The sequence below is a fragment of the Callorhinus ursinus genome, unplaced genomic scaffold (genome assembly GCF_003265705.2).
Source record: "Callorhinus ursinus isolate GAN/ISIS: 27379988/994484 unplaced genomic scaffold, GSC_fseal_2.0 scaffold21, whole genome shotgun sequence".
Lineage (NCBI taxonomy): Eukaryota > Metazoa > Chordata > Mammalia > Carnivora > Otariidae > Callorhinus > Callorhinus ursinus.
Genome location: NW_027397083.1, coordinates 27203914 through 27219034, shown reverse-complemented (window position 1 = coordinate 27219034; position 15121 = coordinate 27203914). Strand labels below are relative to the sequence as shown.

Here is a 15121-nt window from a genome sequence, read left to right as displayed (position 1 = left end):
TACACAGCTGCACGCCCGACGAGCTGCCCCGGGCCTCCAGCCTCGCCACGCTCGCTCCCTCCCGCCCTTGCACCCCCACCCCGCTGCCCGCGGGGGCCCGCCACCCCGCATCCGCGCTGGCATCACAGCGACCCCTCTTGGCCTCCGCGCCCCAGACGCTCCCTCCACCCCGAACGCAGCCCCTCCTTTCTAGAATCTTGCGGCTGGAAGTGGGGAGAGGCGGGGAGCTCAAGTAGCGCCCCCACCCCGCAGCCTTCCCTGCGCGTCAACCGCCTCGGAAGGGCCTGACGCGTGACGGGCGCCACGCGGGAACCCAAGTGCGCACTTGGCCGGGGAGGGCCCGCAGGCGACACGTCAGGCACGGGGGTTGAGCGGGGACGGGAGCGTCACTTGTGCCCAGGGCCGCAGTACTCCCGGCTCCCGCCCCAGCCTGGGACGTCAGTGCGCCTGGGAACGTCGGGGTGCTAGTGGACGCTCCACCAGCTCCCACATACGGCGGGGGCGGCTCAGATGCACGAAGAAAGACCAGAGCTTTTCCAAGTCGTGACTGTCCGCGGTGGAAGTCTGTCCAGGGCCCGCAGAGGGGGGTGGCCTATCCGACCCAGGGGCGCGCCACGTAGTTCGGAAGTGGGGGCTGTCAGGCCTGCCCCTTACCCTTCTCGCATCCTTGAAAACGGGTCTGTTTCTGAAGAAGCGCCAAGCAGGCTCCCTCGGCTTTCCCCGTGGCTCCCAGAGTCTAGGGTGCTTCCCAGCGCCCAGCGAGGCAGAAACACGCGCCCCTGCGGGCTTTTGGGCCCCGCCTCGTCTGTTGACCCTCTTACTGCCAGAGTCCAGCACATTCCCACCCTGGTCTTCCTTACTCCTTCTCCCGGACCTCGCCTGGCTCCCCGAGGAGCGGGCCTCGGAAGAGAGCGCGACTGGGCCCCCGCGACGTCCCTGTAGAAGGGGTGGGGGAGATTTTCCGGGGTTTGAACGCGACTTTCTAAAGCTCAGTTTCCCGGGCTTCTCAAAGGTTGTTGCCAAAGCTAAATGTAGATAATTCGTGGAAAGCCCTTACACAATGGTTCAATATTGAGAGCTTAATAAATGTTAACGCGGAACTACAATAAAGGGCGTGAAACCCGCAAGGCGATTCTCAAGGAAGGCTTTTTCGGAGAACCTATGCTCGTTCCATCCTATTGCAGACCGCGGGTCGCAGCTGGTTGCCCTCGGAAGGGCCAGGCGGGCAAGCCAGTGAGCCACGGTACCCGAGCGCTCTAGAGCAGCTCGGAAGGAGGCGGGAGGGATCCCCGCAGTGCCCCGGGCCCTCACCGCAATCTGCCGCCGCAGCCTCCGCCTGCGGCCTCCGCGGCATTGTCCTCCTGCCGCGTGGGGACTGCCCAGCCGAGTGCGACGGAGCCGACCCCGAGGCGGTGGGGCGGGCTGCGGACGGCAGGGAAGGGACAAAGTGCCTTCTTTGGCTCCCAGCCCCCGAGGCCAGGGGTTCCCCCAACAAGGCCAGCCAGAAAGGAGAGAGGAGAAGCGTTTTATTACGAATCCCCTTTTAGTCTTCTTTGTAAAGGTGTCTTCCCTTCTGATTATAGCCATTACTTTGTACTAACAGCAAAGTCCATCTTTGGGGCCACCCCTCACTCTGCCGCAGTAGGGTAGAACATCCGATCCTGTGGCTGGCTTCCGGGTTGCCCAGCCCTGCTGCCTGGTTGTTGGAGATCTCGATTTGGAGGACCTCCCCGACCTTGCGCTTCCACATCAGGCCTGGCCCTGGTGGATTTGTATTGAGAAGAAAGAATGGTTGTCCTTTGACTTTGAAAGTGACCTAAGAAGGAGGTCACTTGGAAATAATTTCCTCTTTATTTCAGAGGAGCCTAAACACAATGAGAACAGTCATTTTACTCAGAATTTCTTTTGTGTTAATAGAGATAAAAGAGGAAGGCAAATACTAGACCTCAATTTGTAAGCAAAACTCCTAGTTTTCTGGGAGGGCTGTCTGACAGCCCTCTAACACTGGTTGTCTGCGAGGGTAGGGCTGTGAGGATCTGAAGTCCGCATACACGAAGGCAGGTACACCCTTATAAATGAAGGACGCGTAAGCACCGGCCATCCCAGAGCTGTGGTGCTACATGCAGACCCTCGATCTCAGGGTAATATTGTGGAATCCTCTGCCTGCAGATCCGAGAGGCAGCTATGGGATCTAGAGGAAGAGAAAGACAGAAACATGACAGTGATTTAATTCCTTCCCCCTCTCCCACCTTGTAGCCCAATCCGCTCTGTTGGCGGCTGCGCCTTGCTTTGGGTGCAGTGGGACGTGTCCCTCCCATGTTTCCCTTAATTAGGAGGAGGCAAACTTCTGTCATCCCCTCCCGCCAGCTTCGGTTTAGTAATCAGACCCACATGAGTCACGCCGAACACGCAGCCCCCTCCCGCCGGAGGGATAACTGGCCAGCGTACTCTCGGTTGTTGTCCCTTTAAAACTCGAATCCAAGGGGGTATGATTTATCAAACTTGTATTATCAAGAAAATGTCAAACGAAGGGCACCTTGCTTTGCACTGACGCAAACCTGGCCTTTCCCAAGGAGATATAGAAAGCGCCTCTCTTGCTGGAGTCAAACCCAGTCTTGTCAATAGCCGGTTTCACTCTCTACCCGTTCAATCTGTTGCCCGTGTCAGACATGGTGAGTGTTTGCTTTTGTTCTTTTAAGAGGAGAGGAAGCTGTGGGTGGAGGGAGGGTAGATTCGTTTGGAATACTTCTTTTTGAAATGTTCTGTGCATTTTGGAAGAGGAAGGGAGGGAGATTCTTGAAGACATAGGTATTTTGTTCTTCTGAGCATCACCTGAGGTCGGAAAGAGGTTTCTGAGGCTGTGGAGGTTGGAGGGGATCTCCTAACCGCGATCCCGGGCACTGTCCTCGGTGCTGAAAGCCAGGTGCCGGTACTGAGGCTAGTCGCTCAGAGTCCTAGAGGCTATTGAGATAAGAATGCTTGCTGGAGCCAAGGTATTTAGATCTAGTGCAAATTAATGAGTTCTGATCTGTGCATTTATGAAAGACGGTTAGACGAGATGCGCGTGGTTGAGGTGAAGGTTATGTGATCATTCTTACAGTATAATAGTAAATATTGGTGTAATAATAAGGGAGCACTGAAAGATAACACGAGAGAAAGCAGACAGAAAAACCACCGCTGGTATTTCTCTTCATTTGAAACTCAATTGAGAAAAAGCAAATGGAAATTCGTCCTGAGTTTTGGCCCCCAAGCAGGTGTAGGGGCATGAAGGACATTAGACTCTTGTGAATAGTTACTGGAGGAAGAAGGAGAATCCAAAAACTTTGCATGTTGTTTTACATATCTGGGAATCTGGAAGTGTGTAGGTTGTGTAAGATAACAAACCTGGTTACTATCTTGTGTTTTACATCTGGTTTATTATGGTTGTTGTGGGGTTGTTGTTGTTCTTGTTGTGTTGGTCATGATCCTTACCCCTGCCTTTGCTACCTGGAGGGCGGGGATGGGTTTGGTGCGCTGGGATTCGCACAACCGATTTAGCTTGAAATACTCGAAGGTGCCAGGGCATCAGCTTTGTGGCCACAGCTTGCATAGCTTATTAAAAAAAAAAAAAGCAATGTGCATTATTGAATGACAAAGGAAATGGGGCGGAAAATTAAAGAATCTTTCTACAATGGTGATGGGGAGGTGGGCACCCTACAGCCGTGATGTGAAATCCAAAGAGGGTGGGGAGCTCATAGCTGTAGGGCTATTTCCACCCTCCTCTTCTCCCCCCTCCAAAACAACAACAAAAAAAACCCCAACAAACATTACTGTCCGTTTTCTTAGTTTTCCCACCATCAAGGAGAGGGCTATTAATCGCATTATGCCATCTGGTTATTGACAAGACAGGCAAATTGAGAAATACAGTTTTTCTTGGAGAGGGAAAAAAAAATCCAGATTCCAGTTTATTCCCTAGATATTGTGTCTGGACCTGAGTGGTGAAAGTCTTTATATGTAGATAGAAGTATTTTTAAAGCAGCCGTGACTTTTTTTTTCTTTTTTTTTGTGCACAAACTTCACATTGCATTTGCAGGATTGCGGTGCTCCCAAAGAAATGAATACACAAGTAGCCAACAGCCTGGGGGCGGCGGCGATGGCCCTGGGCCACCACGACGGCCCTTGCGCGCCCAGGACGAGCCCGGAGCAGGAGTTTCCCGCGGCCGCCGCCGCGCCGACGCCGCATGTGCCCAGGTCCGCTTCCACCGGCGCCCAAACTTTCCAGTCCCCTGACGCGCGAGCCTGCGAGGCCGAGCGGCCGGGAGTGGGGGCTTGCAAACTCAGTAGCCCGCGGGCGCCGGCGGCCTCGGCGCTGAGGGACTTGAGCGAGGCGCGCAGCGCGCAGGCCGCCGCTCCTTCTGGGGCCGCCGGGCCCGGCAACGCTCTTCATTGTAAGATTCCGGCCCTGCGCGGTCCCGAGGGGGATGCTAACGTGAGTGTGGGCAAGGGCACCCTGGAGCGGAACAATACCCCGGCTGTGGGCTGGGTGAATATGAGCCAGAGCACCGTGGTGCTGGGCACGGATGGAATCACGTCCGTGCTCTCAGGCAGCGTGGCCACCGCTGCCGCCCAGGTAAGCAGGTCGCGCTCAGCCCGCGCCGCCTCCTGCTCCCTAGGCGTGCGAGGCGAGCCGGGCTGCGGCGGGTGCACGTGTGCTGATGGGGAGACCGGTTGGCAGTGCCAGGTAATGGATGCGGGAGGCAGCTTTGGGGCTTCGGAAGCTCGCACTGCGCTGGGGTCCCCGGTTCAGGGCGCGAGGGCTGTAGTGACCCTGCCAGAGAGACTGAGAACTCAGGAGCTGCCGCTACCTGTCCTTCCCCAGCCTCGGTAGTCTCGGACATTGGGGTGCAGTCTCATTAAGCAGTTGAGGCAGATAGGTTTACGAAAACAGGACTCCCCCTTTTGCCTATGACTGAGTCTTTAAAATGTTTTCCTTTAATTAAAAAAAATTTAAAAGGGAGCACCTGGGTGGCTCAGTCAGTTGAGCCTCCGATCTATCTCAGCTCAGGTCCTCATGTCAGGGTCCTGAGTTCAAGCCCCACCCCCCTTGGGCTCCACGCTGGGCGGAGCCTACTTAAAAAAATAAAAATTAAAAAATAAATAAATACCGAGGAACACCCCCACCCCCGCACCGCGGGGAATAATAGTTTAAGTACTATATACAGCCTTTTCACTTAGAGTTACCTGTTATCACATGAGAATTCATTGATGAGAGGTGGGTTCACATGAAGGTACTTCTGAAGCTTAAGCTTCGGCGGGACTCTTCCAAAACCCAGTAACTAATTTTGTTATCATAACTTTGTATATTTTGCTGTTTTTTTTTTAAGGGGACCTGTCTCAATTGAATAAGCTCCATACCCCACAAACCTGGACCTTCCTCTGGATTTGATCCTTTATGTTCAACCAGAGGCATGAAAACCCCACAGAGCAAATCCCAGTCCTGGGTTAGGGATAAGGCAACTAATACTGGTTACTATTACCCTCTCTCATGTGGGCTCTTGTCCTCTTCCATTTCCCTCCAGTCCCCCTCCTTTCTCTGTCCTGTGTCACCTACTTCAGCTCTTCCCTCCCTATCCCTTGTCTTTCTGCAGTCTCCTCCCCTTCCCTGGGCTTGGGGGCTAGGCATGCATCCAGTACTGGGTGCTGGAATCAAAACACCTGTGGGCGTGAGATTTCAGGTTTATACAGCCCTTGTGTTCAAAGTCATTCTAGTGTTTGTACACACACACACACACACTCACACACACACACACACACTCATACTCATCCTCAGGCTCACACCACAGGAGCCCAGCTGCTAGAATAATAACTGAAAATGAACATACACATAGGCTTTCCCACTCTGCCCCTGTTTTTGGAGTCCACTTCTGGGGCGTTTGTTGGTATATATTAACTGCCTGTGACAGCATGTGCCCAACAGTGTGACCCAGGTGGAGGCAGCAGATTGTTCCAGATGCCTTGCTTAACCTCCGCACTGCGGCACCAGCAGCGCACCTCCCACCCGTTCAGCTCAGGAAGAATGGGAGGGTGGGTGGGGCTGGAGGTGGTACGCACGGGAGAGGAGCGGAGAGGGGGACGCTGTAAATGTTCAGAGTAGATGAAGCTCAGCATTTGCCTAACTTCAGCTCTGCCCATTTTTCTGTTCTTGCCTTTCTGGCACCTACCTCGGCCCTCCTCTCTTCCAGAGACTTCCTCCTCTCCTGATAGCTCCTTTACCGCCCACAGCCTGTGCAACAGTGCGAGGCATACCAGGTTGCTAGAATAGGAAATGAAGTATGACCGAGGAGGCGGAAGCTGGGCAGTGACTTGGGTCCCTGGAACCTTTGTGTGGTGTCCAGGTGTCCTGAACATTTTGAATTTAATTGAGGTGGCTTCACCCCCATCCTTTCCTGCTTAGTAGTGAGGCATTCCAGAACGAGGCACTGCCCCTAAGAGAGCATGTTAGGGTGAACATGAAGAGGTGAGCCTCAAGGGTCCATAGAGGGCTGGAGCTGGGCGGTGCCTCAGGGGATAGTTATTCTGAGCCCCTCATTTTACAGATGGGGGCACAGAGGCTCAGAGAGAGCAAGCAGCTTGCCTGGGATGATCCAGTGGTAAAGTTTAGACCAGAACTCAAGGCATTAGATGTCCTGTCTCTTACCATATCTACCTTCTCTGTTCTTCCTCTTGTTTCACACCCACATCTCCCTCCTGCCCGCTTCCCTTTCCCTGGTGTTGAGAGGTGCCTCCCTTAAATTAGCCCACCAGGCAGGTTCTGCCTGTGTAGGCTTTGGCAGAGAACGAGAGGCAGGGGCTCTGGCTGGCTTCAGGCATTGCAGCTCTATTTCTCGCCTAGCAGACTCCAGAGGGAGAAAGGGCTGAGGAAGGCGTGTGTTGAGGGTTCCGGGGAGGGTGGGGTTGGTTAGAGATCTGCTTGCTGGGGATTCTAGGCATGATATTGGGGGCTGCTTGCCAACTGAACTCTTGGTCAGGGGTTGGGGATGGAGGGACCTGCTTGCAATCAACTAACAGGTTCAAGGTTTGGGGAAAGCTGCTTGCTGGTGTGCCCTGACTGCAGGATTTGGGAAGGAGGGCTTTAGGGGTCTGTTGAAGAGGAATCTTCAGATCAGAATTGGGAACGTGCTTGCTGAAAGAGTCTCAGGGCAGGGTTGAGGGGTGAGGGCCCTGCTTGTAGATGCATCCTCTCTTCCAAATTGGGGTCCTGCTTGCCAATGCATCCTCGGTTGGAAAATGGGGGCCTGCTTGCTGGGAAAGACCCTCAGCAGGGGGGAGGGGCGGAATGGGGCCTGCTTGCCGATAGACGGGGCTGTTATCCGACAATGTGCTTTTCCGCCCCCAGGAGGACGAGCAAGGGGATGAGAATAAGGCCCGAGGGAACTGGTCCAGCAAACTGGACTTCATCCTGTCCATGGTGGGGTACGCAGTGGGGCTGGGCAATGTCTGGAGGTTTCCCTACCTGGCCTTCCAGAACGGGGGAGGTATGGCTTTTCCGGTCTTTCAGCCTGCGGCACGGCGGGGGCGGGCACTTGTGGGTTGGGGAGGCGCCCAGAGCCACGGGACTGGGCTGGGAGGGGAGGCTCAGAGCAGCCTCCTCATGCTCCAGCCCCATCCCCCGTAGGCATCAGTGCTGAGCCAGAGGGCAGGAGCCACTGTAACTGGTTGGCACTAGATCCAGGAAGCTTTTATCAGGAGATGGAGCTCAGGGGAGAGGTAGGCCTCTGTGATCCCCCACCGAACCAGCTTGGGAGACTGGATCCTGAGCCAAGTGGGCATTGACAGAGGGGATTTCAAACTCTAATTTAGCTGACTAATATTCTGGTAGCAGCACACTCTATGTACCTAAACAGCAGTAGCTGTGTGGTCCTAGACACTAAATTAAGGACGGTTTAAGATTATAACCTGGAAATCTGAGCCTACCTAGGAGACTTTGGGAATGGGTATTTGAGTCATGCAGAATGCAGGCGAACCACACGGTGTAAGTGGAGAGAAGCTGAGGGTTGTATTCTCGAAAACCTCTCAGAAGTTCCCACACACGTACATCCTCTTGGGCACAAGCGGGACAGATTTTGACTTTAGCCTAATTGTTTGGCAAAAAACGGTTTTTGTTTCATCGGTCTTCACTGGGTGGAAGAAGCTGCTTTTGAAGGAAAACCATTTCTGAAATGGTGAGGATGTCAGGCACACACCAGCTGCCAGTCCTCTAGAATCTCCTGCACCTCTTGTGTACCCACCAAGGAGGAGGGACCCAGCACGTTCAAGGTTCTGTTCGCTTGCCTTCGCCACCCTGAAGCGTCTTACCCAGTGGCTTGCTGGCCCCCACACATTGCCCAAACTGACAAGTTCCCCTCTAGGAATAGGAATTTACAACCAGGACTCCCTCCTAGGACCAAAGAGACCCTCACCCCATCAGGTTAGGGTTTTTGTTTTTTGTTTTCTCTTGGGCGGGCTGCAGACAGTAGACACGTGCTGCACCACGGGATGCTTAAAACAGAAAAATATGCCTTCTCCCCTCCAATTCCAAATTAGGACACATTGACAAGTACTTATGAGGACTGCAGATCCTTTGCCCAGATGCCCTGGAAACAGAAGAACGTGTGCTGGCCACACAAATGTAGGCACCCCAGCTGGGTTTCTACTTGGTTTTCTGCAGGAGTTCCAGCCCAGGGTGCAAGAAGTGGGCCGGAGATGCTAAAATGCTTCCAGTGACAGGGAGTGGCTGGGTACACAAGATGGGGCTAGGCAGGGAGTTTCAGCCAGGGGAGCTCAGCCGGTGAGACTACCCACGTTTTGCTCCCCCCCTCCCCCAGGGATCTGCAAAGTGTGTTTCTGCGTCTGGCCCAGCGGTTCTAGGAGCTCCTTGTGGAGCCAGGGAGGGGGAGGCAGACTTTTCCGCACTGCGTCTCTGGCCCCTGCAGCCCTCATCGCTGGGTGGAGAGCCCCGCCTCCTCCTTCTCAGGAGCGGAAAGGAAGGATTGCATAATCCACATCTTTCTCAAAAACCCCTGTCAGGAGAGGCCAGAGCAGGATCCCTGGTTTTACTCCCCATCAGTTCGAGGCCACTGCGGGGCCTTCCCTGCCTGGAGAGGCCCAGGCGGGAAAGGTCCTTCTGCCAGACAGGAAGTTGAAAAGAGTGGACCAGAGAAAAGTCAGCTTTCCTTCTGTGGAGCACAGGGTTCTGGGCTCTGGCATCCCTGATGCTCAAATTGGCTCTGACCCCTGCAACAGTCTTCCTGGTCCCATCTTTTCAAAGATCATGGCTGTTTCCCATGGCCTTCCCAAATAATCTAAAAGAACTGTTGAAGGGAAGAAACCCCAGAGAACCTCTAGCAGTCTGTGGCGGCCTCCCCACTATTACCGTCCTGGTTGGGGGTGGGAGGTGTTCCAGGGAATAAAGAGATGAAAAGGTGACAACCTCAGGGAGCTCCCAGTCTAGATAAGACACCAAGTAAATATTGTCAAGTGCTCAGTGCCTGGGGAAGTGACTAGGGGAGGACAGAGAGGGGAGGCTTCTTGGAGGAGGAAGCATTTGAGTTGACATTGAAGGATGGAAGGGACTTTTATGTGGGGAAGGAAGTTGAGAAGTACGTGGTGGCTCCGGTGGTGGGGAGAGGAATATTCTAGCCACTTGTCTGGCAGGGCAGACCCAGGACCCATTGTCAGGAGGTGTGCTGGTAACTCGGGTTATTGCACAGAAGGGCTCTTGGAATCTACCTTAGTAGATGTTAGGTCCTTGGAGGATAGAGATGCCCAGAAGATTTCACCAAACCGGACTCCAGTAGTGAGTCAAAGGTGTGGATTTGTTGCATGCTGGAAGAGCTTAATTTGGGGACATTGAAATGCTATAGTAAGAAAAAGAAAAGAATAAAACCCAACCAGCACACAACCGCTAGTGACCCGTCCCGTGGGGAATTAGAAAGAGGAGTGTGTTTGTGGGTACTCTCACATTTTGTAGAGGAGGGCTGTTAAATGTCCCCGGGTGCCTGTGGTTGAGCTGGAATATCAAAGGTTTCCTGGAAAATGAGGGGGAGCCTGCTCCCACCCCAGAGGGCGAATGTGGTCCAAGCCAGCCTTGGTCTCCCAGGGCTCTCACTTCCCACTCTCTCTTTCCAAGGTGCTTTCCTCATCCCCTACCTGATGATGCTGGCTCTGGCCGGGTTACCCATCTTCTTCCTAGAAGTGTCTCTGGGCCAGTTTGCCAGCCAGGGGCCAGTGTCTGTGTGGAAGGCCATCCCGGCCCTGCAAGGTGAGTCCATGAGTGCACCCTGCCTTCCAGCCTCCTCAGCCCTATCCTGCTCTCTCTGGCACCACGCGGCCTCCAGGAGAGCGATCTGCTTTTGTGAACAGTAGAATTCACGTTTTCCTTTATTTGATCAATTCCACCTCTGGGACCCTCTGAAGAATGGCCCAAGATTGCCTCTGGCATTGTTCTGTTCCCAGCAGAATGCCTCAATGTCCCTGATTGAGACAGAGTCCACTCCACTGTTTGTGTATCCATCTGTAAGAGAGCCAAGACCTAGCTCCCCAACCTGTGCCCAACTGTAAGAATTCCTGAGGATTTGGGGTGGAATAAATCCCTGGAAATTTTGCTTCCGCAGGCTGTGGCATCGCAATGCTGATCATCTCCGTCCTAATAGCCATATACTACAATGTGATTATTTGCTACACACTTTTCTACCTGTTTGCCTCCTTTGTGTCTGTCCTGCCCTGGGGCTCCTGCAACAACCCTTGGAACACACCAGAATGCAAAGATAAAACCAAACTTTTATTAGGTAAGTTTGGATATACCTACCTTAAGTGGTGGGCACAGAGATTAAAACAAACAACCACATATACTTAATTTTAACATTTCTTTTTTTAAAAAAATATTTTATTTATTTACTTGAGAGAGAGAGCACAAGCAGGGGAGAGGGATAGAGAGAGAGGGAGAAGCAGACCACCAGCTGAGCAGGGACCCCCCCCCCCCGGGGGGTGATCCCAGGAGCCTGGGATCCTGACCTGAGCTGAAGGCAGATGCTTAACCAACCGAGCCACCCAGATGCCCCTAATTCTAACATTTGAAGAGCTCATGGCTCAGAGGAGAAGTAATCAAACTTTGTTTGCTCAGGACCAATTGGAGTGTTTGTTAAAAATGCAGATTAACAGGCCCACCAGATCGTCTGATATATTAGATTTGGGTGGGGTTGGGAAATTTGCATTTTAGGAAGGTCTCCAGGTGATTCATTTCATTCCTTTGCAGGGTACAAGTTGAAAGCAATGGGGTCTTAGAACCTAGGAGAGTAATGCATGGGATCCTGGGTTCACACTTAACAAAATCCTGCTCAGTGCATGAGGTATTTATGAGAACAGATGCTTGACTGGAAAATCTCTGATAGAAATGTGCATAATGCAGTACCTAGAAATGGGGACGTCTGTCTGCCCAGGTAGTCAGGGAGAGTTCCTGAAGGTCCCGTTCAGACCTGAAATCCCCGGAGACTTGAGGGCTTGCGGGGAGCTTGCTGGGTCGAAGGCAAGTGGGTGAAAGTGAGGAGGAACAGGGCAGGCTTGGGGGCAAGACCCTCTGGTCTAAATGACATCTCTGCCCCTAACAGTACGTGGGTCTGAGTCAGGTAACTTTTCTCTCTGGATATGCATTTTCATCATTTCTCAAGTAGAAATAATAGACTGAGGAAGAGCTAAAACTAAAGACATGTGCCCATTAAATTCAAACCTTGTGCACCTGGAAGTGCTCAGGGGTGGGGGGTGGGGATTTGTGCAGGTTCCCAGATGCGTAGCTCACTGATGGTATGACCAAGAGTAAGTGTCCCTTCGACTCTCTGGGCCTCAGTGTTCTCGTCTGTACAGTCTCCACGTCGATGGATTCTTGGGTTAGGACAGCGGTTCTCAGCCCAAGCTGTTATGCATCAGAATCACCTGGGCAACTGACGAATCAAAACATCACTTAGGGTCCACTTCAGACCAATTAAATCGGACAGTTGGGGGATGGAGTCTTAAAGTTCTCCAGGAAGCAAAGAACCGCTAGGTTGGAGTTTGCCCCACACCCCTTCATTAGGATGCCCTTAACCATTTTTGGAACGTGCCCCCCATTCTTGCCCTGCAGTTTCTTCCCGCCCAGTGGTTACCTCTGCAAAGCTGCTCTTTGAGAGAATGCCACTCAGTAGCCATTCACAGAATCACAACTAACAATCAGCTGCCAGAATGGTTTGCTAGAACATTTTCCAGGACGTAGGATCTAGAGTGCAGAAATACCTCAAGGTTGTCCGGGAGCCTTGCTTGTCCTTCCCAGATTGTGCCTGGGAGGGGGAGGGCTGCTGGCTTGATTCAGGCTCCATGGGAATTTTCCCTCGAGACTTCCATCAGGAACCATGTGGGACATAGTGATCAGTGTCCTGCAGCTGTCCTCCAGGAGGGAGAGTAGTTCAGAAACAACATTCTCGTCGGCTAACAATATCCACTAATATTTCTATAGCACCTTAGCACTTAATGATAATAGCTAGCATCACTTCCTACACACCAGGCACCATGGTAACCCTTTTACTCATATTACCAATGTACAACAAGCACAACAAGCCAACACATGGCTTCTATTATTATTTCCATTTTATAGATGAAAAAACTGGAGCTCAAGGTCATAGAGGTAGCTCCCTGGTAGACCTGGGATTTGAACCCAAGTTTGCCTGCCTCCAAAGGTCATGGTCCTAAAGCACCATGCTAAATGCTCCCCAGTCTACAAAGCGGCTTCATAAATGATGTCTCTGCTGTTCCTAATAAGAGCCCTGTGAGTTCCAAGGGGCTGGAGACATGATTACTACTTTGCAGGTGAGAAAGTGAACTCAAAGGCTCAGAGAGTGAAGTGACAGGCTGTAAATCGAAAGGTAGAACCAGCACCAAGATCTAGGTGTCAGGACCCCTGATTCTCTACTTATCCAGGATTCCTGAAGAGTCCATGGTCCAGCAGGTTCTGCTCCACCAGTCGGGGCAGAGTGACATGAGTCCATGTGTCCCCTGTTCATAGCTGGGATTCTGTGGGGTAAAAAGAAAGCCTGTGCCAACTGTAGTTTGACTTCAAAGTTCCATTTCTGGGGATCCATCTTAAGAGGGAAAATCGGAGGTACAGATAAAGATTATACATGATTGTTCATGGCAGCCACATCCACAGTCTTGGAAAACACTAGAAACACTTACCAAATAATCCCATGGTTCAAATGAACTTATAGTACCTCCATAGGATGAAGTATTCTATAGTCATTAAACATGAATATTTCATAAAACATGGGGAAATCCTCACCCAAATACACAAAACGTGTTACCCGTTTGGGACCATATTTTCTTTTCTACATTTTCTCTGGTAGATACATATTTATTTTATAGTCAGAGTATTATATGTATAGGTACACACACACGTGTATGTATGTATTCTTTTTGAAGCAAGCTGAGCATGTTGCCTAAGCCAGGTACATGGGAGGGGGTGCCCCTGGTTTTGTGGAGTTTCCAGTCTGGCTCGCAATAACCCAGGACACCTTAAAGGCAGAGTAAGGGCATTACACAGCTCAGCTCCTAGTCGACTGGTACAAACCATAAAAACTATGCAAGCTCTGAGCAGAGAGAAACAATGGATGTTTTTCACTCTGGTTATTCCCTGAGGGCGCAGGGACAGGCTGGACAGATTTTTATCTCATCCTTAGCAAGTGCTTTACATTTTTCCCTTTTTTTTTTTTTTTAAAGCAAGGTGTCAATCCCCACTCCTTCTTTGGGCAGCCCCTCCGTCTCTTCTCTGTGCTGTCTGCACGTGGCTGTGTTCCATTACCGGGGCCAGGCTAGCCCTTGTGGAAGTGCTGGTCCTTCGGGGTCCTGGGCTGACTTCAAAAAGGTGGTGATGGTCTGGCTTGCAGAGACACTGGCAGCTTCCTGGCCCCTGATGGACGAGTCAGGAGTTCAAACAGTGGATACTCCAGACTCTTTCCCAAATGGCCATTCTGAGAGAGGCTTGTTTAGGAAAGGGAAAAAAAATCCCTTCCCCTAGTGCAGTGTTCCACTAATAATCTCCAGGCTCAGCCTCTCGCAGTAACTGCCCTACCATGAGATAGCGGGCCACTGGTCTCAGGAGGGAGGGACTGGATGGCTCACAGTTATGACCTGCAGTCATAGCGGGGAGGTGTCTGTCCCATGCTGGCTCGGCATGGCTGGGGTCCTATTGCTCCCACCACCCAACCCTGGCTCTGTCCCTGGGTAGAGGCCGGGCTTGCAGCATATTTCTAAGTTGTGGGTCATAAGAGAGACTGTCAACCCTTCAGGTCTCTGTAATGGAGAACAGCTAACCCAGGCCTTGACGAGGGAGACCAGACTGTTCTGTGAAATGTAGGAACTGGCTGGGTCCTTTAAAATGGGAACACCATAAACATTTCTATTTCTGGAATGGCTTCATTTTCATTAGAACTTCAATTAAATGATCCCTTTTCTCCCTGGTCTTTCATGTGCTTTCATTTATTAATAATTGCCCGAGTAAAGAGAATCCCATTCCAACAACTTCCAATTTAGCGCGATCACGATCGCTGTTCTTTGTTCGGCGTTGCTGGGCCGCGGAGCGCTGCTGACGCTGCCCATCATTCCTCCGCCTGCCCAGCCGAAGGCGCCGGGCGCTGGGAAGCACGCTCCTGCCGCCCAGTGGTGGGAAGGGATACTGCAGGGGGCTTGAGGCTGCGGGGAGCCCGCCGCAGTAACGCAGCAATGGTGTGACCTTGCCCTGCTGCGGCGAGCGGGGATCCAGAGACATCCAGAGCCGCTCTCTAGGGAAGCTGCCTCGCGCGATTCACTGTGGCAGTTCTGGAAGCAAGCGATGTGGCCTTTGCCGGCATGTTAGCGATGTCTTCCGTCTTAGGGGATGGACGTACTTTTTGGCAGAAGTTCGGGAAATAACTACTGTGCTTACTTACAGAGAAGGGGATAGAGATGGTCCTTTACTGTCTTCATTCGGATTGCTGCTGGGGGAAGCCATAATGATCCCTCTGTAAATATTTGATAGTTATTAGGCCGGAATCCCTCTGTCATTTGAATTAGACTAAAGAAGACAATATGGAACAAGAAGGTA

The 15121-nt window shown here is 52.2% G+C and overlaps 1 protein-coding gene across 1 annotated transcript in view; it reads left to right on the top strand.

The window, feature by feature from the left end:
* Nucleotides 1-2588: 2588 nt before the first annotated feature.
* Nucleotides 2589-15121, top strand: part of SLC6A5 (solute carrier family 6 member 5) — a 49965-nt gene continuing 37432 nt past the window's right edge. Inside the window, exons 1-5 of the mRNA XM_073904851.1 lie at nt 2589-2672; nt 4073-4609; nt 7376-7514; nt 10148-10279; nt 10632-10805. Of these exons, the coding sequence (XP_073760952.1) occupies nt 2670-2672; nt 4073-4609; nt 7376-7514; nt 10148-10279; nt 10632-10805 (985 nt within the window). The 5' untranslated portion in view covers nt 2589-2669. The remainder of the gene's footprint in view (nt 2673-4072; nt 4610-7375; nt 7515-10147; nt 10280-10631; nt 10806-15121) is intronic.